Here is a 24,144-nt window from a genome sequence, read left to right on the forward strand (position 1 = left end):
CGGCTCGGGTGCTCCTTCGAAATTAATAAATCGAAAGAAAGAAGATCTCCTCTTTCCTTTGTTGTTGTTGCTGTCGTCGCGGTTTCACCGTGCCCCCAAAGCCTACTTCTATTATTCGCATTTCAACCTCCTCCCGTCATACACACACACACACGCCAATACAATACAATACAAAGAAAAAGTAAGAACGTCACGAACGTCGCCATGCTTCGTCGCATCTCCGCTGCCTCGGCGAGCTGCATCTTCGCCGCCCGCGCCCTCTCCACCACCAACGTCTGCCTCGACAAACGCATTAAGGTGAAGAATGAAGTGGTGGACATGGACGGCGATGAGATGACCCGCATCATATGGTCCCTCATCAAGGAGAAGCTCATCCTGCCCTACGTCGACGTCCCGATCAACTACTTCGACCTCAGCGTCACCCACCGCGACGCGACGGCCGACAAGGTCACGGTGGACGCCGCGGAGGCCATCAAGCGGTGCAACGTCGGCATCAAGTGCGCCACCATCACCCCGGACGAGGCCCGCGTGAAGGAGTTCAACCTGCACAACATGTGGAAGAGCCCGAACGGGACCATCCGCAACATCCTCGGCGGCACCGTCTTTCGCGAGCCGATCATCATCTCCAACATCCCCCGCATCGTCCCGCAGTGGAGGGAGCCGATCGTCGTCGGCCGCCACGCCTTTGGCGATCAGTACAAGGCAACCGACGCCGTCTTCGGCCCGGGCAAGCTCCAGCTCGTGCACACACCCGCCGACGGCAGCGCGCCGACCGTGATGGACGTGTATGACTTCAAGGGCGAGGGCGTGGGCATGGCGATGTACAACACGAAGGAGAGCATCGAGGGCTTCGCGACGAGCTGCTTCCAGTACGCGCTGATGCGCAAGTACCCCCTCGTGCTGACGACCAAGAACACCATTCTGAAGAAGTACGATGGGATGTTCCTCAAGACCTTCCAGAAGATGTACGAGACGCAGTACAAGGCTGAGTTCGAGAAGGCCGGCATCGACTACCACCACCGCCTCATCGATGACCAGGTGGCGCAGATGATCAAGGGAGAGGGCGGCTTCGTCTGGGCCTGCAAGAACTACGACGGTGACGTGCAGAGCGACATCGTCGCGCAGGGCTTCGGCTCGCTTGGCCTCATGACGTCGGTGTTGATGTGCCCGGACGGCAAAACAATTGAGGCGGAGGCTGCGCACGGCACCGTCACCCGTCACTACCGCCAGCACCAGCAGGGCAAGGAGACGAGCACGAACTCTGTCGCGTCCATCTACGCCTGGACACGCGGCCTCGCCCACCGCGGCAAGCTCGACGGCAACAGCGACCTCGTGAAATTCTGCGAGACACTGGAGAAGGTCGTCATCCGGACAATCGAGGGCGGCCACATGACCAAGGACCTCGCGCTGTGTGTGCACGGCGCGAAGGGGCTGAAGCGCGAGCACTACGAAACGACGGAGCAGTTCCTTGACAGCGTTGACGCCGCGCTGAAGAAGGCCATGAGTGCGTGAAAACAGAAAGGAGTTGAAAGAAAGTAAGTAAGCGGCGAAGAGATAAGAGAAGTAAATGACTTTATTACGGTTTTTTTTGTTTTTTGGCAGCGGCAACGAGCACAACGCACCGCATCGGCGCGCATTGCCCCGGTGCCTGTTTTTGCTTTCTTTTTATAGCTGTAGAGTCTGTGTGGGTGTTGTTTGCTTTCACCGCAATGCTGGTCGTCGCACTCTATCAAAGGGCGTGGCTTTGCCTTCTGGCGTCTTCGTCTTCTTCTTCTTTCTTGAGGCCGTCACGCGGCCGTTTTCTTCTTCGTTTTGCTTCGACAACGTTTGTTGTTGTCGCTCTTACCCTTGCGCACTCCCTCCCTCTCTCTAATTTTATCACAATTCGTACACACACACACACGTGCTCCCCTGCCAATTCGACCGTGTCTATATTCTCAAATACATTTAACTATAGGTAGATGCTGTCGATGATGCGCTTCTTCTGCCTCTTTTATCGCCTCCTCTGTCTCACCTCCTCCCTCCCCCCTCGCTCCTCTTCCTCTCTCTCTCTTCGGAAGGGTGGTGTGTGTGTGTGGGTGGTTGTGTTAGTGAATTCGCCGGGTGAAGAGTACGTGTCATCGGCGGCGGTGCGGCCCTTTTTTTTTAGGGTCTTTTTTTTTTCTAGGCATTACGTAAGGCGAAGTCCAACCATCTGCGTCTCTGCGAACGCCATTCTATCGGGTGTGGTCTGAGAAGAATAGGATCATTATTGTTTGTTTCCTTTTTCGATGTTTGCAGATGGATGTGACCGCGAGAATGGTTGGCGTGGCAGCGACGACGGCGTCCTTCTCCCACCTTTTCATGTGGGGCTTTTCTTCTTTTGGTTTTTGCTTCTTACGTAGTCAGTGCTGTGAGGCGGTGTTTGCTTTTGCTGCGTTTCCATGTTTCCTCCTCGGGCCTCTATCCATTGGACAAAGAACGAAGGCCTCCTCCTTCCACGAACGATCGAACGAACGAACGACAATGATGCGGCAACTAAAAAAAAAAGGTTGCCGTCACCGACGCGCTTTACGTCACGCGTTGGGTGACATTAAAACTCTTAACAACGCAGATGGTAAATGAGGCGAGAAGGAAAGAAAGGCGCATTACGGAATTATGAAGACTGAAACGAGCCCTCAAGGAAAAGAGAAAAACTTTTTGTAGCGGAGCACGCAAGAGCTCTCGACAGTGCGCCAGCTCCATGCGAAGTGATGCACAACACAAACGAAGAGAAAGTGATTCGTGTTGAGCAGGAGCACCTCCCCCGCTCCCTTTTTTCTTTTCAATTCGCATGGAAGCTGGAAACAGAGTGTCCTGCCTGCACTTCGCACTGCGTGGAGAGCGAAGGTTCCATGTGCCACGTCGGTGCGCACACACGCCATCACCCAGACGGGATGAAACGCTCTCAATACATACATATATTCTTTATCCTTTCTGTGTTGTCACCCCCTTCCTCCCTCGATGTACTTGATTGCGCTCTATCAATTCAAAAGCACTCCACTTCGTTTTCTTTTGTCACGCCGTTCAGGTGGACCTCGCGGTGATGCTGCAGCGCATATAAACTAAAAGAAAGCATCTTCACAGCGCAAACGACAGAAAAGCACAGCACACCATCTTCTCCTCCTCCTAGCCGCGTTGACCGCCGTGACCACTGCGGTGCTGCAGCGTCGGTGCGCCAGAGAGAACCGTGCTGGATAGCGCAGACCAGCGCTGCCAAACACGGCCACCGTGTAAAATTCTTTGCGTTCAACGACATCACAATTTGTGCAGAGCCAGCTTTGCTTTTTCTCTTTTGTTTTCACTTCAAACCTCCAAAAAAAAAGGGAAGGAGGAGGAGAAGTCAAACAAAACAAATAGGCCCACTTACTTCCTTTAGACATTTAGAAATATACACAGACCCCAGCCCCTCCATAGACTTACAGCACCCCACTCTTCCGGCTTTTTCCTCTTCGTTCTCACTCCAATCGATAGACACCGCGCGAGAGCAACGTCGTTGCCCGGTGGGCAGCCGCACATAGGCCCAATCGCTCTCTCTCTCTCCTCGCTCTTCGCTGTTGTTGTTCTCATCATTATTGCTATTCATTGACAGTCTTAGAGAAAAGGGGAAAAAAATAGAGAAGATGAGCTCCGATGCGCAGGCGCTGGTGCGCCAACTCACAGAAAACCCCGACGTGCTTGAGAGCATGCAGCACATGCTGTCTCTGCTCCGCGCGAACCCGCCCAGGCCTGTGCTGGGTGCCGCCACAGAATCAAAACCAAGCACACAGCGGGTACGTCCGCCGCGGACAGGGTACGACGACAGCGATGTGCTGGTCAGCGCGGATCAACGCTTGGACCGTAACGCTGCCGCCGGCGTCAACCACAACGGCAACTATTACAGCCGCCATCGCACTGATGACGAAATCATCGGCGACGACGGCAAGGACGAAAGCGGCGCCTCCTCTCCATTGCCGTCGCTGGCGGATGTCGACCAACGTGGTGGTGGTGGTGGTGGTCGCGGTCGGGGCCGACCACCGCGCCGGTCCTCACAGCTGCAGCAGCAACAGCCACAACAGCAGCAGCAGTCATCGGCTCGGAGTGCGACAACGGCAGTGGCGGAGTCGGAGGAACTCCTCGCTACCTCCAAGAAGCTGAGCGACGCGCAGCGGCGCATAGCAGACCTCGAGCAGGCGCTCCAGCGCACGACGCAGCGCGTCGATCAGCTGCGCGAGGTGGTGGACAAGCAGAAGGGTGAACTACAGGAGGCGCAGGACCGGCACATGTTGGAGTTGGAGGAGATGCGCCACGCCTATGACGCTGTGGTGCAACGCAAGGACGAGGTGCAAGAAGCGGCGCTGCGGCAGCTGATGAAGTCACGCCAGTTGATGATGTCGGCAGCGAAATACGAGGCGGCCGTGGCTGCGAAGAAGAGAGAAAAGGAGAACCACAGGAGCGCAGCGCATACGCCGAGCTCCGCTGCTGCGGTGGGTCTCACGGCGAGTGCGACGGCCGTCAACACACGAAACTCGTCGCATTTGCTGGTCAGCGGTGTGAAGCGCGAGCGGCAGGAGGACGCGCCCGAAGAGCGCCACGACGAGGCCAAGCAAGACGTCTACTACTTCTACAACGAGCAGCCCCCACCACAGCAGCCGCGGCAGCAGGCGTTGAAGCACACGACATCCGACTCCTGGGGCACGCCAGCGCGGAGCCACAACAGCCACCACCCGTACGGCAGCGGCACGAAGGTTGTCTACACAAAGACGGAATCGCCGGAGTTCATTACGTCACCGACGCCCACAACCAAGTCGGCCGCCGCGATGATGGGCGGTGGTGGCAGCGGCGGTGCGGGAGCCCGCACGCAGTCCCGCAGCACACGGAAGCGTCGCACGCCACGCATGCCGAGTCTCACCAACGCCGACCGCCTTGCCCCGACGTACACGCACCAGCACCGTAGCAGCAGCGGCAGCGCACCCACGCAGCGGCGGCTGCTGCCGGGGACCAACTCGCTGAAGCTGGACAGTCCGACGCCGGTGGTGAGCACCACGTGGACCGCTGGGCGGTCGCTGACGGGCAGCCGAACACCGCCTCCCCTGCCTGCGCCGGTGTCCTACGCAGCAGCAACAGCCTCGATGAGACAGCCACAGCAGCCAAAGTCAGTTCCGCCCTCGAAGCCTCCGCTCACGCAGCGGGCAGCCGGTCGACTGGCAGCGCCGCAGCCGGCCATCACACGTGTCGTGCCGAACACCCGCAGCGGCACCTCCTCCGTCGTCGCGGACGGACCGACGCGGTCGCCGTCGCCGGTAGATCCTAAACGCGGCAACGCAGGGCCACGGCGCTTCATCTTTACGGGGCTGAAGGACGGAGAGCCGCAGCGGCTGACAGCCGCCATCGAACAGCTCGCGGACGATGCCGCCGTGCTGACGAGTGAGCTAGACGAGGTACCGCCGACGGCCACGACGCACATCGTCTTGCGTGGCACGCCGCGCAGTGTTAAAGCCCTCTGCGGCGTTGTCTGCGGCAAGTGGCTTGTCTCGCCGGAATACATTCTGAATAGTCTTGAGAGCGGGTTTTGGTTAGACGAGGCGGAGGAGGGCGGGATGCGTGTGTTTCCGCCGCCGCTGCAAGGGCAGCGATTTTTGCTGACGGTGGAGCACGAGGGCATTCGTGCGAAGCTGGCGCAGGTGATTGTGTACGGCGGGGGCGAGGTGTTGCCGGTGTATAGTGGGAAGGTGGCCCAGGACGTGGTGGTGATCACCTCCGGCGATGATCTGCTGCGTTATGCGACGGAGGTGCACGTGTAACTCGTTCTCCTCACGCAGCGTCCCTGCTGCGTGTGTTGACGCGCTACCCCTCCCTTCTTTCTCCTCCTCTCTATCTCCCTAGACCGATCTATCTTTCCTTCTGTTTTGAAAGAGAGAATCTATATATATATATAAATAGAGCAGCTCCAGTCCGACAAAGGTGTCGCCTAGAAGTTTATTCTTCTCCTTTCTTTTCGTTTTCCTTTCTTTATGTAGAAGAATCAAACTTCCGCTGGAGCAGCGCGCGGCCTCTTTGATCTCTATTCAGCGCAGAGATCGAAGTGGGCGCTGGCGAAACGCAACGCCACTGCGTTTGGGGTGTGGTGATGTTGGTGGTGGTTATTGGCTTTTACATGATAGAGTTGTAGTGCTTCCCGTTTCTTTAGTGGTGTTCCTGCCTTTGCTGCAACCTACTACTACGACTATGATTATGGAAGAAAGAGATTGCGTGGATGACGATTTAGCAGGCAGTGCAAGACCAGGAGAAAGAGAAACGCGAGAACGGAGCCCCTCGCCTTTTGCTTTGCGTGCCATCCGTGCCTCCTTTGCTGCTGTGCCTTCGTTCCACGTCGTTTGTAGAGCAACGAGTATCGCCCGCACCCGCAGAAGTCATGTCTTCCACTGCACGTCTTCAAGGTGCTCTTCGCCGGTTGAACGTTGATCTTTCGTTGTTCTTGGATCTTTCCCCCTCCTGACGTCATCGCCGATGAACCCAGCGTCTTGTGTGTGTATCTGCCTCTTTTCTCCTCTTCTATCTCTCTCCTCCTCCTCCTCCTCATTCTCCAACCTGCCATCATGCGCAGTAAGTTTGATTATCATTATTTTCCTCATTGGTGGTTCATCGTTGGCGGCGTTAAAGCGCACGCGTTGGGCTTTTGTCTTAACCTGTTGTATCATGGAAATCTTAGTATATATATAATACTTCTCGGCTCCTCTCCTACTCCAATTCATCGCGTCAGCAAATATTTTTTTTCATTCTCGTTTGTTGTCGTCTGTGTGCTTCGGCAAGTACGCTGCATCGTCCCACACCACACTTCCCAACGCTTTGTGCTTGTTGTTGTGGTTGCGGTGCCGCTCTGCAGAGGAGGGTTGATCTGCCGTCGACACCGAGAAGGAGAGCAAAACCGCCCTCTCTCTCTCGTAGACGGTGGTAGCACGAAGAAAGAAGAAGCAAAGGACGGGCTGATAGTGGTCATTACTCATTTGGGCTTTGAACGAGTACCCTAACGCCGGCGCTCCGTATTTGCGAGTGAAGAGGCGGAAAGATCTGCAACTACGCATCTTCACACACACACACACACACACACACACACTATCTCTCTCTTCGTGTTTCACACGCATGGCGTACAATCCTTACTACAATCCGCCGCAGGCCCCGTCGGGCACGGATGGCGGCTACTACGGCGCAGCCCCGGCAGACACCGGCGCCAACGCAGGCTACGGCGGCTACACCGCCGCCTCCTCCACACACGGTGCCGCCGGCGCAGGAGACTATCCACCTCAAAATCCATACGGCGCTACTCCCCAACAACAGCAGCAGGACGGGTACCAGAGTAGTGGTGCGGTAGTGACGGCTCCCGCTGCAGCCGGCTATGACCCCTACGGTCAGGCCGTTGCGTACGGCAACGGCGGCAACAACGGTTACGGACAGCAACAGCAGCAAGGCCACTACACCGGCCAGCCCCAGCCGTCTCAGCAGCAGTCCTTTCCGATGCAGGGCAGCTTCCACTACGGCGGTGGCAGCGGCTCCCCGCCCGCCAGCAGCAGCAGCAACATGGCGGGCCCGGCCAGTCCCCCGCCGCCGGCCCCGCCAGCCCCCAACGCGACCGACGAGAACGGTCTGCGCTGGACCTGGTCGTGCTACCCGACCACCGTCAAGCCAAAGCAGAAGGAAGCCTCGTCCGCGGCGACGGTGGCGCTGCCGGAGATGGTGCTCCCGCTGAGCTGCATGTACACCCCGCTCTGCCCGATGGAGCCGAGCCACATGGTGCTCGGGGCGGCGGTGGAGGAGCTGTGCTGCAAGAACTGCGGCGCCTTCTGCAACGTGCACAGCCAGCGCGTAGAAGGCCAGTACTGGGTCTGTCTCTCCTGCAAGCGTCGCAGCACCTTTTCGGCGAGGTCGGCGATAACGGAGCGGCATCCTGCCCTCCAGTACGAAACGGTGGAGTACGTGCTGCCGCCTGCGCAGCCGCAGCTGTCGCAGTACATCGACACCCGCGCCCCTGCGTTCATCTTCGTGGTAGACACGTGCATCCCGTCTGGTGAGATGGCCTCCCTGCGGACGAGCCTGCTGGAGTCGCTGCAGCAGCTGCCGCGCAACACCCTCGTGGGACTCATCTCCTTCGGCGCCACCGTCGCTGTCTGGGAGCTCGACCCAGGGAGCAGCGGCAGCAGCAGCGGCAAAAGCCACACAGTCCCCTCCCCGATGCGGAAGTGCTACCTACTGCGCGGCAACACGGCGAACACGCCCGAGGCGCTGCAGGCGATGTTGCAGGTGTCGGCCGCCCACCCGGTGCGTGGACGCCTGCTGGCCCCGCTGCACGCGGTGGAGGCGACGCTCGTCTCGCTGATCGCGGAGCTGGAGGAGGACGGCGCGGCGGTGCCGGCGTCAAAGCGGCCGCTGCGGGCGACGTCGACGGCGGTGGAGGTCGCGACGTACCTTATGGAGGCCCTTGCCCCGCCCCACCTCTCGCCGCAGCAGCTGCAGACGTTGTACGGCAACGACAGCAAGGCCGCCGCCACGGCCGCCGCGGCGATTGCCAGCGCCACCGTGAAGATGGGGAAGATCCTTCTCTTTACAGGCGGCCCCTGCACGCGAGGACCCGGGGCGGTGACCAGCACGGATAAGGCCGACATGATGCGCTTCCATCGTGACATCATCGAGGGCGACACGCCCTACTACGCCGCGGCCTTCAACTTTTACAACTCGCTGGAGCCGCGCCTGACGGCTGCGAACGCCTGCCTTGACGTTTTTGCGCAGTCGCTCGATCAGGTCGGGGTGATGGAGATGCGCCGCTGCATCGACAACACCGGCGGCAGCTTAATCGTGGAGGACGAGACGACGGATGTGATGTTCTTAGAATCGCTCACACGGTACTGGCAGCGGTGTGATCTGCGCGCCGGCGTCGGCACGGCTGCTCCACAGCAACAAAGGGCGGACAACCAAGCCGTGGCATCGTCGTCGCTGCCGAGCGCAGACGAGGACTACGCTGCACACTGCGGCTTTGGGGTGCGTATCGAGGTGAACACGTCCTCCGGCACGTTGCTGCGCGGTGCTCTGGGGCCCTGCAACGTGGACGTGGAAGCAAACAAAAGGCTTCCTGCTCGGCAGGCCTCTCCGCTGGAGATCGGCGTCGGCGGCACCACGCGTTGGTGCGTCAGCTCCCTCGATCAAGGCATGACGCTGGCGTTTGTGTTTGACACGGCGACCGCCGACGGCAAACCGGGCAGCGAGAGCACGCACGAGAAGCGCTTCATCCAGTTCGTGACGCGCTACACAACGCCGCGTGGGGAGCAGCGGGTGCGGGTCACGAGCGTCATGCAGCCCGTGGCGCCGTCGAACGCAGCACCCGACTACTTTACGCAGGCCGGCGCGTTTGACCAGACGTGTGCGGCGACACTCATGGCGCGTCTGGCCGTCAGCATCTTAGAAAAGCACCCAGGCAAGTGGGATGACGCGAAGCGCTGGCTGGACACGCTGTTGGTGCGCTTCGTCCGCCGCTACTCCACCTTCACGCCGAACCAGCCGAACACCCTGCAGCTGCACCCGTGCCTCTCACTCTTCCCATCCTTCATGTACAACCTGCGCCGGTCCGAGTACTTCATGGTGCTGAACATCTCCCCCGACGAGACCACCTTCAAGCGCCACTGGCTGATGCGGGAGTCGGTCGACAACTGCATGTTGATGATTCAGCCCACCCTGGACTCCTACGACATCGAGCACCCGTACGCGACGGCCGTGCAGCTCGACAGCAGCAGCCTGCGGCACGACAACATTGTGCTGATGGACGCGTACTTCAACGTACACATTATGTGGGGCAGCATGATTTATCAGTGGATCGAAGCGGGCTACCACGAGAACCCCAACTACGCGAACTTCGCGGAGCTGCTTGAGGCGGCGGAGCAGGATGCGCAAACAATTCTGACGTACCGCTACCCCTACCCGCGCTTCTCTCGCACCGATGCGGACGGCTCCGAGGCACGGCACATCAAGACGCGCGTGAACCCGGCGACGACGTACCAAAACTCCGGCCTGCAGTACGGTGCGGGGCCGAACGGTGCGGTGGAGCAGGCGGACGTGATTTACACAGACGACGCGTCCATCTTGACCTTCATGACCTCGCTGAAGAAGGCAGTGGTGACGGCAGATGCGGATATGAAGTCGTAAGCAGCGCAACTACGCGCGTGCGGAGGGCCGTGCTGCTAACTCGCGCACGCGTTAGGTATTTTTTGTTTCCGGAAGAAGGATACCCTGCAGTGGTGACGGCAGAGAAGAAGGTAATGGACGCCTCCATAGCGTAACAGCGAGCGTACTGCTCTGGCGTGCTCCCTGTCTTCTCAAAGTACTGTTGTTGTTTTCGTTTTCTTTGTTCTCGCCTTGTCCATGATGCTGCGCGCTTTTTGGGGCGTGAGGGGTGTTGTTGTTTTTCCATAGTAAACTCGAGAGATATTTGTTTTTGTGTTTTGCTCTTCTCTTCCTCCTGTGGGACGTGGTGTACCGCTGAGATTCCTGACGGACCGATTTTTGGTGTCGGTGGTGGCGACGAATGGAGACGCGCACAGCCGGAGCATGCTCGCCAGGAGCTGTGTTGATCTGTGGCGCTGCGTGTGTATGTGTGTGTGTGGCTTTGTGTGATTCCTCTTTGCTTTGATTTTCTGGTTTGGTTGGTTTTGTTTTCTTTCCAAGTGAGGTTTTTTGGTGTGTGTGTGTATGACGGGGAGAGGTGCGAGTGTGCGTGTTGCAACGCGCTACAGCAGCATGGATGGCTACGCAAAAAAAAAAGGGGAAAAGGGAGGTGGGCTGCTCGTGCAGCTTTCTTCTTCTTTTTTCTTTACTGAGAATGCAGCTATGGGTGCCGTGTGTTTGGGTGAGACTCGCCCTCCCTCCCCCCCCCCCCCCTTCCCTCCTCACGAACAACAACCCTCAAAAGAAGTTCTCGACGTTCAGGGAGTCTTTGAGGAGTCATAATCGCATCTGGGCAGACGCGCCTCACGGTAAAGGATTCGGTGATCGACATAACCGAACACCGAGACAAACAAACAACGGAGAGGTTTGATTCTACCAGAGACTCCTTAATTAACTCTCTTCTGTATTTTGACTTTTATCTTTGCTATTTGCAGCAGCGGCCGCCTCCCAAGCGATGTCACCATGCTGCTGTTGGTTCCCCTAACGGTCTCCAGTGTTCTTTTCTCTTTCTTTTTTCAGCTTCTCCTCCTCCTCCTCTCCTCCCCGTCTTTTCATGAGGATCGACCTTGTGGTGGAGCGCAAAGACCGTCCCCATCTGTGTTGACAAGAAGGAAGAAAACGCATACACACACACACACACACACACGTGGCCTTTTTAGTTCTTCCTTGAGGGCCTCGCTGAAGCGCCCCTCCCCCCTCACGCGCCACTCCGCCAAATAGTCTTCTCAAAACCCCACGTTGGCAACTCACCGCAAAGGTGTATTCTTTTCTTTTATGATTCTTCGTTTCCTTTTTAAACCCTGCTCCCCTGCTTCCTAGCGACTTTGTACAACTACTACGTTTGAGCTGCCCTGCCTGTGTGCACACTCACACACACACACACACGCGTATATATACCTCATACACGAAAGGGCATCTCCTCCGTACTCTTCTGAAAGCGAAGTCGCTTCCTATCTTGTTTGTTCTTCTTCTTGATTTCAATTCAGGAGTTTGGGCGTGCCGCGTGCCTCGGCCACACCACCGTTGAGGCCTTATCCTTCTCACAGACACCAAGCAGCATACACACACGCACACAGCCAAAACGTTGTTCTCTCCCAAGGCGCTATTCCCTTCCACCACCGCCACCATCATCTGTACACCGCACATACTTCTACTATCGTCTACCCCTCACTTGGACATCTCAGACACGAAACTGCCATGGGCCTCTCCCGCTACCTCCCCTACGCGGTGTTGTGCGTGTACTACGCGTGGTGTGCGACGGTCCTCTTCACGGCGGACCTGCTACTGTTCGTGCCCCGCTACTTCCTTGTCGAGCGGCACGACACGCGCAGTCGCTGGCTCGGCTGGCGTGGCGAAGCGCAACTGCAGCCGCTGCTGCCGACCGCCTTTCAGTACGCCCGAGCCAACGCCGAAGACGGGGCGGACAGCGAGGGCGGCACCCCCAGTATCAGCAGCAATACCACCACCACCACCAGCAGCAGCAGCAGCAACAGCAGCTCCTCTCGGCGCCATCGCGGTGGGTCGGGCTCAGCAAATATGAGTGTGACCTGCTGTGTGTTGGCCCGTGAAGGCGTCGCCCGCATTCGCTCGTTGCGCAGCTCGATGCAGCCGTGGTGGGGGCAGCCCCAACAGACTGCCGTGGTGCGGCCAACGAGGACATCCTCCACGGCCACGTCCTCCTCGTCTTCTCCGGACGTGTCGGACACCTCCTACACCCTACGAGACACCGACGACAGTGGCGAGGACGCGGAGGAGGAAGGGGGTACCGTCTCGTTAAAGGACTCCCCGCTCGGCGTAGTCGGCATCGCGCGCAGCAACGCCGTCAGCTCCGACACAGCGGAGGACGACGACCAAGAGGGAATAGACGGTGCAGGAGATGCGAGTGAAGATACGCAGGAGGCATCCGGGAGCAGCAGGAATTCGCGCCAGAAGCGGAGGGCGGCGATGACGAAGCAATGTCACGCCGCGCAGGAAGCCGGCGCCCCGGTGACAGACGCGCTCTTCCACGGCGTCGACGTGCGTGCGGACTTGAAGGGGGGAAACGGTGACGTACAGAATGAGGAGGTGGAGGAAGGGGAGGGAGAAAGCGCAATGCGCGCCGCAGTACCGGCGTGGTGCATGGTGGTGTTTCGCCGCCACGACAACAACACTATCAGCCGTATCAAAGCCTCACACACGCGCGCTTCCCGTGATGAGGATGAAGAACCTCCTGCTTCGCGGATAGCGGGTCAATACGGATTCCTACCTCCCTGGTACGCCGCCCACGCACGCGCGCAGCTCCTCCTGGCACATGTCGACCCCATCTTTCGTATGCTGGCCGAGGTGATGTGCCTGCGGGGGTGGGCAGCGTCTTCTCCGCAGACGGGCAAGGACACCGCAAAACCCAGCAGCAGCGTGGAGCACGCACGGAGCTTTTCAAGGGACTCCGCTTCCTTCCGCTGTACAGCGCCTGTCCTCCTGGTCGTGGCGTGCCGTCGCTTTCTCTCTGGGCTGTATGTGTTCTGCCAAGTGATGGCCCATACACTCGTGCGAGTCCTTTTCGCCATTGTCCAAGGTTCCTTCCCTTCCCTTTCACCGCTAGGCAAAACGAGTGGCACGGCGAAAGTGGCGGCCGCAGCGGCGACGGCAACGCTGGCGGGTTTGGCGGGTGGCCCTTTCCACCGCCTGCAGCGCGCCCTGCGCACACGCGTGGCGCGGCACGTCGCGGACACGCACCACACCTTCGACGTCTTCGCGGTCACCGCCGCGACGGTGCCGACGAACGACGGGTGGCCCTTCACGTCGAGCAGCACCGCCGCGGTGCATGACGACAGCAGCGGCGGTGACGCAGCGCAGGCAACGGCGGAGAAGGGAGATTCAGTGAAGACGCCGCTGGGTGCTTCGGGTCACCATCCGCAGCGACAGCCGCCATCACGAAGGGTATCTGCTGCCCGGCCCGTCACGTCGTGTCGTCGCTCGCTCGGTGTGTACTGGCTGCACGGGCGGCAGCCAAACCCCACCGAAGCGCCATGCGGCACCTCATCGGCAGCACCTGCGCCTCCGCTTGTGATTCTTCTGCTGTGCCCCTCGCTGCTGCAGGGCAACGGATTATACCCTTTCGCGGTAGCACGCATAAGTCGCATTTGTCAGCTGCTCACGTTGGCAGGAGAGTGGCGACAGGCCGCAGGGAACGCGTCGAGTAGGGGAGAAAAAGAGGAGGAGAACGGTGCAGCAGCAGCAGCAGCAGCATTCGCATCAGCAGCGCCTGCACAGTGGCATGCCGCCGTCCCTGTTGTGGAGCTCGCCACGTACACCAACGCGTCTGGCGTGGCCGATGCCATCTCGCGGCCGTCGCTGACCCTCAAGGATCTCCGCCTGGTTGTGCATCGTCTGCGTTCCCTTGAGCAGCAACCGTCATCGTCATCGCAAAAGTCCAGCACTGATCCACCTGCATCGACCTCTGCGGCGCGGAGGGTCGTGATCGTCGCGGTGGGTTGGTCAGAGGCGGCGAGCCTGCTGCTGGAGCTGGCCATGACACAGCAACAGCCGCAGCAAAACACGGCGGCGGCGGCGGCGGCCTCGCCTTCGTCGCAGTCACGGCAGGATGCCGAGGACTCCGCCCACTTAGACGGCTTAATTTGCCTCTCTCACACCCTGTCCTCCACCTTTCAGCTGCTCCCGCAGCAATGTGACACCTCGCTGGCCGTCATGCAGCCGTTGCAGCGTAGCAGCGGGCTAGCCGTCTCCTCGCCCTCGATGACGACCCTGGCGCAGCGGAGGCGAAGTGAGGTCGCAGCACACGACAACGGCTACGTGGAGAAAAGTAGTGAACGTCACGAGAACTCGCTGATGGGCCTCTCTTTTGCGAGCCTGCTCCCCTCCCCGCACATTCCACGCGTGCTCTCGCGCCTCACCACCGGTCCGGCACGACTGCTGCTGCTGCTGACACGGCAACAAATGATCGCCGACAACTTGATCGCGCAGCGACACCGTCAGGAAGAAGAGGGGGAAGAAACCGCAAAGGAAAAAGATGGTGGTGGTGGTGGGGGGGGCGCCCGCCGCCGCCGCCGCAGTGCGGCCCTTTTACGTCGTTTCACAGAGCTTCCGCGACGCGCATGAGCAGGCCTACACGATGCAGCGTGGCCTGGACACCCCTACGCTTCTGTGGAGACACTTGCAGCAGCAGCAGCAGCGCAAGGGGCAACGTGACCGCAGCAGCGGGAGTCTGCACTTGTCCACAAACCCTGACAGCTGTGCGAGCACTTCTTCTGGCTCGCACAAGACGGACGGGAGCGAGACGCTGACGGTGGCCACGGTCGCGACGCCTTCGCAGTTGTCCTCCTCTTCATCTCCCCCTATGCAGGCCACCGTGGAGCCGTCGCCGCTGCCGCCTGTTGTTGGCGGTGCGGTGGCTGCGGCTGCATCAACAACGGCGCTGACGCAGCACGGTCTGCGTGCGTTACCCACTTCCACCACGACGATTGGATCGGCTGCGGCATCAACTGCAGACACCGCAGACGGCACGGTGGCATCGCTCATTGTAGTTCCCACGGTGGGGGCAGGAGGACGAGGAGAGGAAGGCAGCAACTCGAACTCCAGTCGACGCCGCAGCCGCGGCTTTAGCGCACTGCTGGCCCGCTTTGCACCTCAACAGCATCCGCCCCCGCAGCGGCATTCCTTCTCGCCCTTTCACAGTCTCTACACGGTCCCCTCCCCCGACACCGTCAACTCTAGCACCCCCCTACCGCACCTGGAGACCGTAACGGACTGGGAGGTGCTGATGCGGTCGGATGCGATGGCGGAATTGCGGGAGCGGCAGCGCCTCGACACGGCGAACGTCACCGCAGCCGATCTGCCGAACCCACCTTCGGTCGGCTTGCCGCTGGGGAACAAGATCCGCCCCAGCAGTCAGGCGAGAGATGACCTGCACAGCACCAGCGTCAGCAGGAGCGGCTACAAGGGCTTCTCGCCTTACCAGAAGAATTCAAAGGACACGGCGAGACGGGCAAACAGCAGCGGTAACATCGTACGGGACGCAGCGACCGCGGCGGCAGCCGGCCTGCAGTCCCCGGCGCGACGCACCTCACACACGCCGAGTCCGCTGCTGCCGCTGCGGTTGCCGCCCGTCTCCCTTGGCCGGTCCATCCAAAGCCACATGTGCATCGATGACGTCGTCGCCTCATGCACGCTGCAGAGCGTCGCGCCCCTCCCTTGGCAGTCCGCCCGCTACCCCGACGGTGACCGCAGCGGGAGCAGTCACATCAGCGCGCACAACTCGCTCCCGCCGCACAGCGGCGACGTCAGCGGCAGAGGCGCGTTTCGTCTGCCGGACGGCAACAACAATAACAACGGTGTCTCCCGTACTGCTCGTTTAACCGTGCCAGGCGAGATGCCGCCCGGTGCGCGGACGCGAAGTGTGGACTACGCGGCGGGCACAGTGGACACGCAAGACAGTGACGGAGCGTGCTTAAGCGTTCCGCCCGCACGTCCTCAGCTGGCCAGTACGCTGACCGACGTCGCCGACGTGTCCTTCAGCTCGCCGTACTCTTTAAGGAGGGACAGCACCTCCGCACTGTGGCTTCCGAGCCACAACTCCGCACCGCAAGTCCAGTTGAGCGTCCCCGGCTGCCACAAGGACGTGCCGCGAATCGCCGGCGGCAAAGGCGAGGGCGACGCGGCGACGGATCACGTGCGGGCCGGTCGGCATCAACTTCACAGTGTCACCGGTGCGAAGCGCAACGTCGTGGACGCCTCTTCACCCTTCACGACGGTGGTGACTCCCGCCATCAACCCCGACACGGCGGACCCCGCAAACGAGGCGACGATCGACGGTGACGAGCACGTCTTCCCGCCGCAGCAGCAGCAGCGAGAGGAACGCGCACTGTCCTTCTCACCCTCCTTACACCACGGCGTCAACATGGCCACCACGACTACTGGCACCGGCACCACCGCCTCTCCTTTCTTCTCCCCGCCCCCACCAGCGCAGCTGCCCATTCCACACCTTCCGCGTCCGCTGCCCGTCCGCGCGTGTAATTCGCAGGCGGCGGCGCTCGTGGAGCTGCGGGTACGCTCGGCGCAGCACGCCGCGTTGATTCAGCGCATTCGCATCCCCACGCTGCTCCTGCACGCACGCGACGACCCGGTGGCCCCGCCGTCGACGCTGCCGTTTTCTCTCCTGCAGGCGAACCCGTGGATCAGCACCGTGCTGACGCGGCGCGGCAGCCACGGGGTGTTTATGGAGAGCGCCAGCGATGTCTGGCGGAGGCCTTTTCTCGTCCTGCGGGAAGAGGCAGCGCAGACCCGCGGTCACCGCGAGGGTCGGGGTAAGCAGCGTGCAAACGACACCTCCACCGCCAACGCAGCGACGACGGCGGCGACGACGCACCGCTGCGACATCAACGACAGCAGTCGAAAAAGTGACGGCGCTGACAAGGATGACTGCTGCTCCACTTGGGGTGGCGACGGCGGGGAGGCATCTCCTCTTCCCTCTCTTGAAAAGGAAAGGGCCGCACACGCGACGCAGTGGCGGCTGCGCATTGCGGGGACGACGTGGGTGGAGCGGCTGCTGTTTGAGTATGTGGAGCAGGTCGTTGTGGCGCCCGCGACGGCCCGCAGCACAATGATAAATACATCAACGAACTAACCTTTTGCAATGCTATTACTATTACTATTATTATTATACTCAATGGCTTCTGATTACTATTTATTCTTTATATTTGCGCCGGCCCTATCAAGTTGGAACACCAACACCGTAACATCGATGGTGAAGGAAGTACCGCAGCCGTTTTAATACTACTATCATTAGTATTATTGCTTTTACTAGTCGAGCGTCCGGGTAGCGCCTCCGCGGAAGGACATCGCAATCAGCGCAACAAAAAAGAACCCCAACCACCGCATCGTAAGTCCACCGTGTTGCAGAAACGTCGAGTGTGATGAGCTCCCTCACGCAGGTCCCACGTCGCTTCCTCTTGGTTCGCCCAGCGCGTTTCCCATGCTAAAGCAGAGATCGGTACTTCTTCCTCTGTAGATCAACGAAGAAAGAAGAAAAAATATGTTTACATGCCGTTAAGAAAGCGCACCGGCCCGCCTCACCGCGTTCCGCCGCTCTTTGGCGTTGCACACCGCATGTCTCCCCTTTCCTCCTCTCCTTCACCCTCCCCACTGCGATTCCGCATACAAACCCACATACACTCACATACATACGCACACTGAGTACCAAATACTCAGCGATATAAAAAAAAAGGGATTGGAATGTCTTCTTCATCGGACGTCGATCGACGCCGTGAGAACTACACCGAAGGCGACTCGCAGCGGCAGCAACACGCCGCACGCGTCCAACGACGCAACGCCGTATCACGGGCCGACCGAAACACCCAAGACGCGAGCCCGCTGTCTCCACCGGCAAACTCCGCCACGCGGACTGCTCGCCGCCCGCCGCGTCCGCGCACTTCGGAGAAGTCCAATTCACCTCTCCGACGCGCTCCTCTTCTTCACTTTTTCCCCTCGTCGCCCAACACGAGCTCCAGCACCGGGCAGTACTATTACGGCCACGACGACGACGATGACGACGGTGACGACGGCAGCGGTGAAGAGGAGAGCGACAGCGGCAGCGACCGTGCCACCTCGCTGGACGCCACGTCGAGTGTGTTGTCCACCGCGATGTACCACCCCGAGAGGGGCCAACGGCACTTTTTCGATTCGACAGCGACATTGCAGCAGCAACAACAAAGCTATGATGCGCAAGACACGCCTCGTGCGGCCGCCTCTTCCTCGCAAGTCGCGTCATCATCTTCATCTATGAGTAGTCCGCGGTGGCCGCCGGCTGCTGCCACGTCCCCTCGGGGCTCCCCTTCGAACCCCGCTGCAGAATACGTTGACGCGCCGCAGCCCATCGAGTTGGGGTACGTCGGTGATGGTACGCGTCCCTCCCCACACGATCTCCACTACTGCCCACCCGGCCATCGCGGTTACCGCGCCGCCGTGAAAAGAGACGGCGAGAGGAAAGGCAGGCGGGGGAGCAACGGCGATCTAACCGCAGCGGCGACGGCGTCGTCTGCGCAGGAGAGGCGGCAGCAACGTGCCGACAAACACACCCGTGGGCATCAGACGACGACTGTCCCCTCTCTGGAGGTGTCCGCATTCTCCCCCACCCAAGTCATATCAGCGGCGCCCTCGTCATCGTCGTCGTCGTCAGCGACTGCCGCTCGAGCGAAAGAGCTGCGCTCGCACAGCGGCATCAATACTGGCGCTCTGACAGCAGCTGAAGCAGCAGTATCCGCCTCTCTCACAGCCACCACGACTGCGATGAGCGGCACCGATGTCATTGGGCACTCGATATCGACGCAGCGGAGCATGCATGAGGAGGTGGGTGACAACAACTCCAATGAACCACGCAACGAGCGGCAGCTTCTGCGTGGTGTCTCGGCGCCTGCTGGGCAACGTCAGAAGAGTAGACACAACAGCAGCGGCAGCAGCAGCAGTGGCAGTAACGGTCATCACAGCACGCAGCGACAGCCAGAGTTTGCCACGGCGATTCATGAAGGACTGCGCCGTCGTCGCGGACACCACCGCAGCCATCACGGCGCCGCGGAGGGTCTCTGCGACCGCTCAGGGATGGCGTCCCATGCGGCGGCGCACCGCACACCGCTTTCGCGGAGGCCCGTCGTGACGTGGCGCTCCCACGCACGCGTCTGCGCCGTGACTTCGGTCGCGTCGGGTCAGGTGCTTACCGGCGGTGACTTGACGGGGGTGATTGAGGTGTGGGACAGCCGCACGGGACGGCTGCTGTGCGGGCTCAGCGGGCACCTGGCGCCTGTTCTCTCGCTGCTGGCCATCCCCAACACGTCGCTCCTCTTGTCGGGCAGCGCTGACCGCACGGCGCGGCTGTGGGAGCTGCGCACGCTGCAGAACACGAAGGTGCTGGAGGGTCATCGCGGACTGGTCACTGCACTGGCGACGCTGTCGATGCCGGATATCGGGTTGAACCTGTTCACTGGTAGCGACGATGGCACCGTGCGGCAGTGGCGGGCAGCGACTGGGGCCTGCGTGCACGTCTACGGTGGCCACCACGGACCGGTGAACGTCGTGGCGAGTCTGCGGTCCGTCAAGTACATCGCCACAGGGGGCAGTGATGGGGTGCTAAAGATATGGAACGCGCAGACGCTGCGGTGTGTAAGCAGCACCGCGGCCGTGCCGGCAGCCACGACAGCGGCGATCCACAGCCGCAACGCCGGAGATGGCCCTGCTAGATGGGGTCACGACGCCATGAAGGGCGGGAGCACCGCTGGCGGGGCGGTGTGGGACATCGTGCAGCTAAGCGACACCGACCAGTCGATCGCCGTCGCCACCGGTGACGGTGCGGTGCGGCTGTGGGCCTCCCACTGGCACCAGCAAGCTGTCTTGTTGAAGGAGATTTACTTGCCGGGCCTGCTGCTGAAGGCCCGCAGCGGGGCTCGCTGCCTGCTGGCGTGCGGCACGCACCTGTGCGTCGGCGGCGCACGCGGCGAGTTGTACCTGTGGGACACGGACTCTCTCCCCTACGTGAGCCCGCCCGTGAACGGCGGCGACCGGCGCGCCGGCACCACCTCCGCCCGCCCAGCGCTCTCGTTGTCCTTATCGGGTAGTGGAGGTGGCGGCACCTTCACGTCCGGCGGGCGCGGTGGTCACCACCTGCGTCTGTCCTCTCCCGCGGGGACGGTGGTCGCCGCTGGTGGGGGCTGCGAGGCCGGTGAGGGCGGCGATGCGCAGGCCGAGTTGTTTGCCGCGTCGCTGCTCTTTCACACCGCTGCCATCACCGGACTGACGCGACAGGGGGCGCAGCTGTACAGCAGTTCCCTCGACCACACGGTCTGTCGATGGGACTTGCACGGGCTGGTGATGATGGAGGGGGAACCCGCGATGGACCTCCTGCAGGAGAATGGTCTGGCGATGGGGCTTGCGTTTACGGCCGAGCAAGGCTGGAGCTCGCCGTTCAGCTGGGCGATGCGGCCGTTGTCGAATTGGGCGTGGGGTGCCGCGGCGAGTGGTGGCGGTGGTGCTCGTGGCTGGGGACAACAAGGCATGCAGACAGGACTGATAGAAAGCTGCATTGAAAGTGGAAGTGGAAGTCGTGGTGGCGGCGTGGTGGTGGACGGTGCTGCCGTCGGCAGCAGTGAGGCATGGAGTCGCCTCCAGCAGCAGCAGCAGCAGCAGCAACAACATCTGCTGCTTCAGTCGGTTGCGAAGGCGCCCTTCTCCTCCCCGCTCGCGCTGCTGCGCAACCCCAAAAGCCTCCTCGTGAGCGACGCCGCCGCCGCGGCGCGTGAGGAGGGCGAGGCGGCGGCTACGTCCTTCACCGAACTCAGCCCAGGCGAGGCAGCCGCCGCCTACACAGAGCTGCCGCTGACGTTCTTGGTGGGGCATCTCCGCTCCGCCGCGGTGTCGCCGGTGGACGTGCGCACCGTCGCGAAGGCCTTTCTGCTGCTCCTCTACATCGTGTTTTTCGTCGTGTTCTACTGCGTGGGCCTCGCGCCGCTCGTGCGGCAGGGCAACGACCTCACCCACGGTCTCTTGTCGCAGACGGCGGCGTACCCGCTGCCCAGCTTTGCCCAGCCGCGCACCTTCGCGTCCATCACGAACGCCATGCAACTGGAGCGATGGGTGATGTTGATGATGAACCAGCTGCACACCTTGTCCGTGCCGGTCGATATTCTCCTCCCTGCCAACACGGCCGTGGAAGCCCCCGTCGTCCCCGGCAAGGAAAACGCCAGCAGCAGTGGCGATGACGGCTCTGGGGCAGGCACCGGCCGTGACACGGGCACGAAGGTAAACGCCCACAGCACCCTTCTTGAGCTTCCGGCGATGCCGGGCGGCCTGGTGCTGCTGCGCCACGTTCGGGTGCGCGTGAAGCACGTGACGAACACCAGCTGTCGGTGGAACCCGCACTTTATTCGGCGTCTACCCACCGTGACGAACACCACCACCACCGCTAACGTCACGTCGCCGGCATCGGTTGCCCGGCTGCCGTGCTACGGCGAGCTGCGCCGCTCGACGGAGTCACGCGTGACGCTGTGCCCCGGCCACAACGCGGTGACAACGGAGACGAACCTCACCGGGCTCCTTCGCAACATCAGCGGCCGGTGTGTACCGTACACGTCGGTCCTTGCCGGTGTCCCCTTCAGCGGGCTATTCAACCGCTACGACGCCGGCGGCTACATACTTAATTTGCCCTTTTACGTCGAAGGGAGCAACGCGAGTGTGCTGCACGCGCCGATCGAGGCGATGCGTCGTGTGCGACTCGTGGATGATCAGCGGACGCGTCTAGTGGATGCGCTGCTCTTCACCTACCACATCCACACGCGGACCTTCGTGCGCCTGCACTACGCACTGGAGATTCCACGCGGCGGGGCGTGGTTCCCCTCGACTGACACCCGCCCATGCCCGCTCTTCGACGATGCCACCTCCTCGCACGCGCAGTTGACGATGGCCTGTGTCGTGTTGATGTTTGTGCTGCTGCTGCTGTTGTTGGGCCTGGTGCTCTACGACATGGTGATGGCGTACTTCGTGGGCGAGCTGCTATCCTTCTTCCTCTCCGCCGCGCTGTTGGTCGAGGTGGCGTGTGTGACGCTGGGCCTGTGCGTCGTCGGCTTCTGCTTTCAATGGATCGTTGTGAGCAGGGCGGTGGACACAACGGGGCTGCTGCGTGCATCGGCCCCCGCCGAGGCTGCCGTCACGGTAGACAATCTGCTGGCCAGCTACGTGCCCCCCGCGTACGAGACGCAGATCCATCAGCTGAACACCGTCGCCATCGCCTTCAGCAGCCTCGCCACCTGCGTCTCCACGGAAGCCGTGCTGCTCTTCCTCGCCGCCACCGTCACAGTCAGCCGACTCATCACCTTTATGCAGATCGTCGCGAAGGCAATGCGGCAGATCCGTGCGCAGGTAATCACGGCAGCGGCCATGACGGTGCTGCTGATCGTCTCCTTCGCCCTGGCCCTCCACCTGCTCTTTGGCAGCCGCCACTACGCCTACTCCACCATTGGGCGGTCGCTGTGGCAGCTGCTGCTGTACCTCGCCGCGAGCCAAAGCGTGAACGCCGATGTCGACCCCCTCATCGAGGCAGATCGCCGGGATACCGGGAAGGGGGTGCTCCTCGCCTTCAACTACCTGTGTCGGGTGTTCTGCTACGTGTACCTCGTGGCGCTAGTGGTGGAGCGGGTGCAAGGCGTCGCGCGCGAGACACCGCACATCTCGATGCGGGCCCTTTTAGCCAAGTGGTGGTACGACGTGCAGTACCAGCAGGCCCTCGTGCGTCAGCGGGCGCCCGACACGGTGATGAGCGGCAATGACCATGCCACTGCTGCTACCGCAGCGGAGGACGGCCGACACACGCATCAGCGAGGTGTTTGGAGTTCTCTGCTGTCGACGACGGGGCACCGTCGCGTCGTTATCGAGCATGTCTGGCGGCGTCTGCGCAGCCTCCAGCAGGAGCAGGAAGAGGAGGCGCAGCATCGTCAGCAACAGCAAGCCGCCGCCGCCGCCGCCTCGCCTCTGTATTTCCTCGACCGTCAAGAGGACATCTCCGCCTTCTACACAACATCTACAGCCACAACACAACGACGTCGTCCACATCAGCGCCTACGTGCACGCGACTCGGCCTCCTCTGCTGCTCGTTCTACTGCAGCCGCTGCTGCCGACGACCCCGCGGCGGCCCCATCCCTCCATGTACAGCTCCGCCTTACGGACTTACTCCTCCTGCTATCCGAAGAGGAGCGTACGCCGTTTGCACGCAACGTCATTCGACACGTGTGGGACAGCCTGGCCTGGATGTACCACTGTCATCAGCAGCACACCCGTGCGCAGAACCCCGCGGAGGCTCAGCGGCGGGCTCGGTTAAACGCTGGGATTTATTACGCCCGCCTGCGGCTTGAGCCGCTGCTTGCGGTGGTGCGGGCAACGCAGGCGCGACTGGAGGCGCACGAGGCACGACTGCGGCCGCTGGCGAAGGCGGTGGAGGCCATGGCGACGGGGAAGCAGTAGAGCTCGTCGCGATGGTTCTCGCGTTCTTGGGCGTCGGTCAGCCCACGAGACGGGAGACAGCGAGAGAGATGACGGAGAATCAAAAGGAAGAAGAAGAAAAAGAATCGTAGCTCGAGATGGCTTCACGTGCGCGCGTCAAAGCGCAGCGCCTTCCACGCTCGTGTAAGCAGGAGAAATCGAAAGAAACATAAAGTGAAGCCTTCGTAGAACTCAATGCGCTGACTGCCACTTCCGAAAGGGTTCTGATCGTTTTTCTTTGTTGTTGTTGGTGGTGGTGGTGGTGGAGCTTTCAGCAGCTGCAAAGTTTCGGTGCGGTCGAATCTCAGCGTGGTGGCAGCCTCTTATTCCTGTTCTTGTTGTTCTTTTGATTCCTAGTCCTCCGTCTCCCTTCACTGCCAGACGCGCGTCTTTAAAAACCTTCCCTCGTCTCTCCTCTCTCTC

General features: G+C 61.0%; 6 protein-coding genes across 7 annotated transcripts; all 6 read left to right on the top strand.

The window, feature by feature from the left end:
* Positions 1-35: 35 nt before the first annotated feature.
* On the top strand, positions 36-1,512 carry ABB37_08087 (putative mitochondrial Isocitrate dehydrogenase [NADP], mitochondrial precursor; the record flags this gene model as incomplete). The annotated part of the gene is made up of 1 exon (XM_015806962.1): positions 36-1,512. The coding sequence occupies exon 1, from the start codon at positions 205-207 to the stop codon at positions 1,510-1,512; it is 1,308 nt and encodes a 435-aa protein (XP_015654357.1). The 5' UTR covers positions 36-204.
* A 1,500-nt stretch (positions 1,513-3,012) lies between these two features.
* ABB37_08088 (hypothetical protein) lies at positions 3,013-5,801 on the top strand (the record flags this gene model as incomplete). 2 transcript variants are annotated; one of them, XM_015806963.1, is made up of 1 exon in its annotated part: positions 3,013-5,801. In XM_015806963.1, exon 1 carries the CDS (start codon positions 3,642-3,644, stop codon positions 5,799-5,801), a length of 2,160 nt encoding a protein of 719 aa, XP_015654358.1. In that variant the 5' UTR covers positions 3,013-3,641. The 2 variants fall into 2 exon arrangements, with proteins under 2 accessions (XP_015654358.1, XP_015654359.1); XM_015806964.1 differs by having other exon boundaries at positions 3,491-5,801.
* Positions 5,802-6,602: 801 nt separating this feature from the next.
* On the top strand, positions 6,603-10,188 carry ABB37_08089 (putative Protein transport protein Sec23; the record flags this gene model as incomplete). The annotated part of the gene is made up of 1 exon (XM_015806965.1): positions 6,603-10,188. Exon 1 carries the CDS (start codon positions 7,141-7,143, stop codon positions 10,186-10,188), a length of 3,048 nt encoding a protein of 1,015 aa, XP_015654360.1. The 5' UTR covers positions 6,603-7,140.
* A 1,101-nt stretch (positions 10,189-11,289) lies between these two features.
* Positions 11,290-14,805, top strand: ABB37_08090 (hypothetical protein; the record flags this gene model as incomplete). The annotated part of the gene is made up of 1 exon (XM_015806966.1): positions 11,290-14,805. The coding sequence occupies exon 1, from the start codon at positions 11,905-11,907 to the stop codon at positions 14,803-14,805; it is 2,901 nt and encodes a 966-aa protein (XP_015654361.1). The 5' UTR covers positions 11,290-11,904.
* Positions 14,806-15,043: 238 nt separating this feature from the next.
* On the top strand, positions 15,044-17,329 carry ABB37_08091 (hypothetical protein; the record flags this gene model as incomplete). Its single annotated transcript, XM_015806967.1, has 1 exon — positions 15,044-17,329. One exon carries the CDS (start codon positions 15,044-15,046, stop codon positions 17,327-17,329), a length of 2,286 nt encoding a protein of 761 aa, XP_015654362.1.
* A 582-nt stretch (positions 17,330-17,911) lies between these two features.
* Positions 17,912-23,703, top strand: ABB37_08092 (putative WD40 repeat-containing protein; the record flags this gene model as incomplete). Its single annotated transcript, XM_015806968.1, has 1 exon — positions 17,912-23,703. The coding sequence occupies exon 1, from the start codon at positions 17,938-17,940 to the stop codon at positions 23,701-23,703; it is 5,766 nt and encodes a 1,921-aa protein (XP_015654363.1). The 5' UTR covers positions 17,912-17,937.
* Between the last annotated feature and the right edge of the window lie 441 nt (positions 23,704-24,144).

Source organism: Leptomonas pyrrhocoris (assembly GCF_001293395.1).
Source record: "Leptomonas pyrrhocoris isolate H10 chromosome Unknown, whole genome shotgun sequence".
NCBI lineage: Eukaryota > Euglenozoa > Kinetoplastea > Trypanosomatida > Trypanosomatidae > Leptomonas > Leptomonas pyrrhocoris.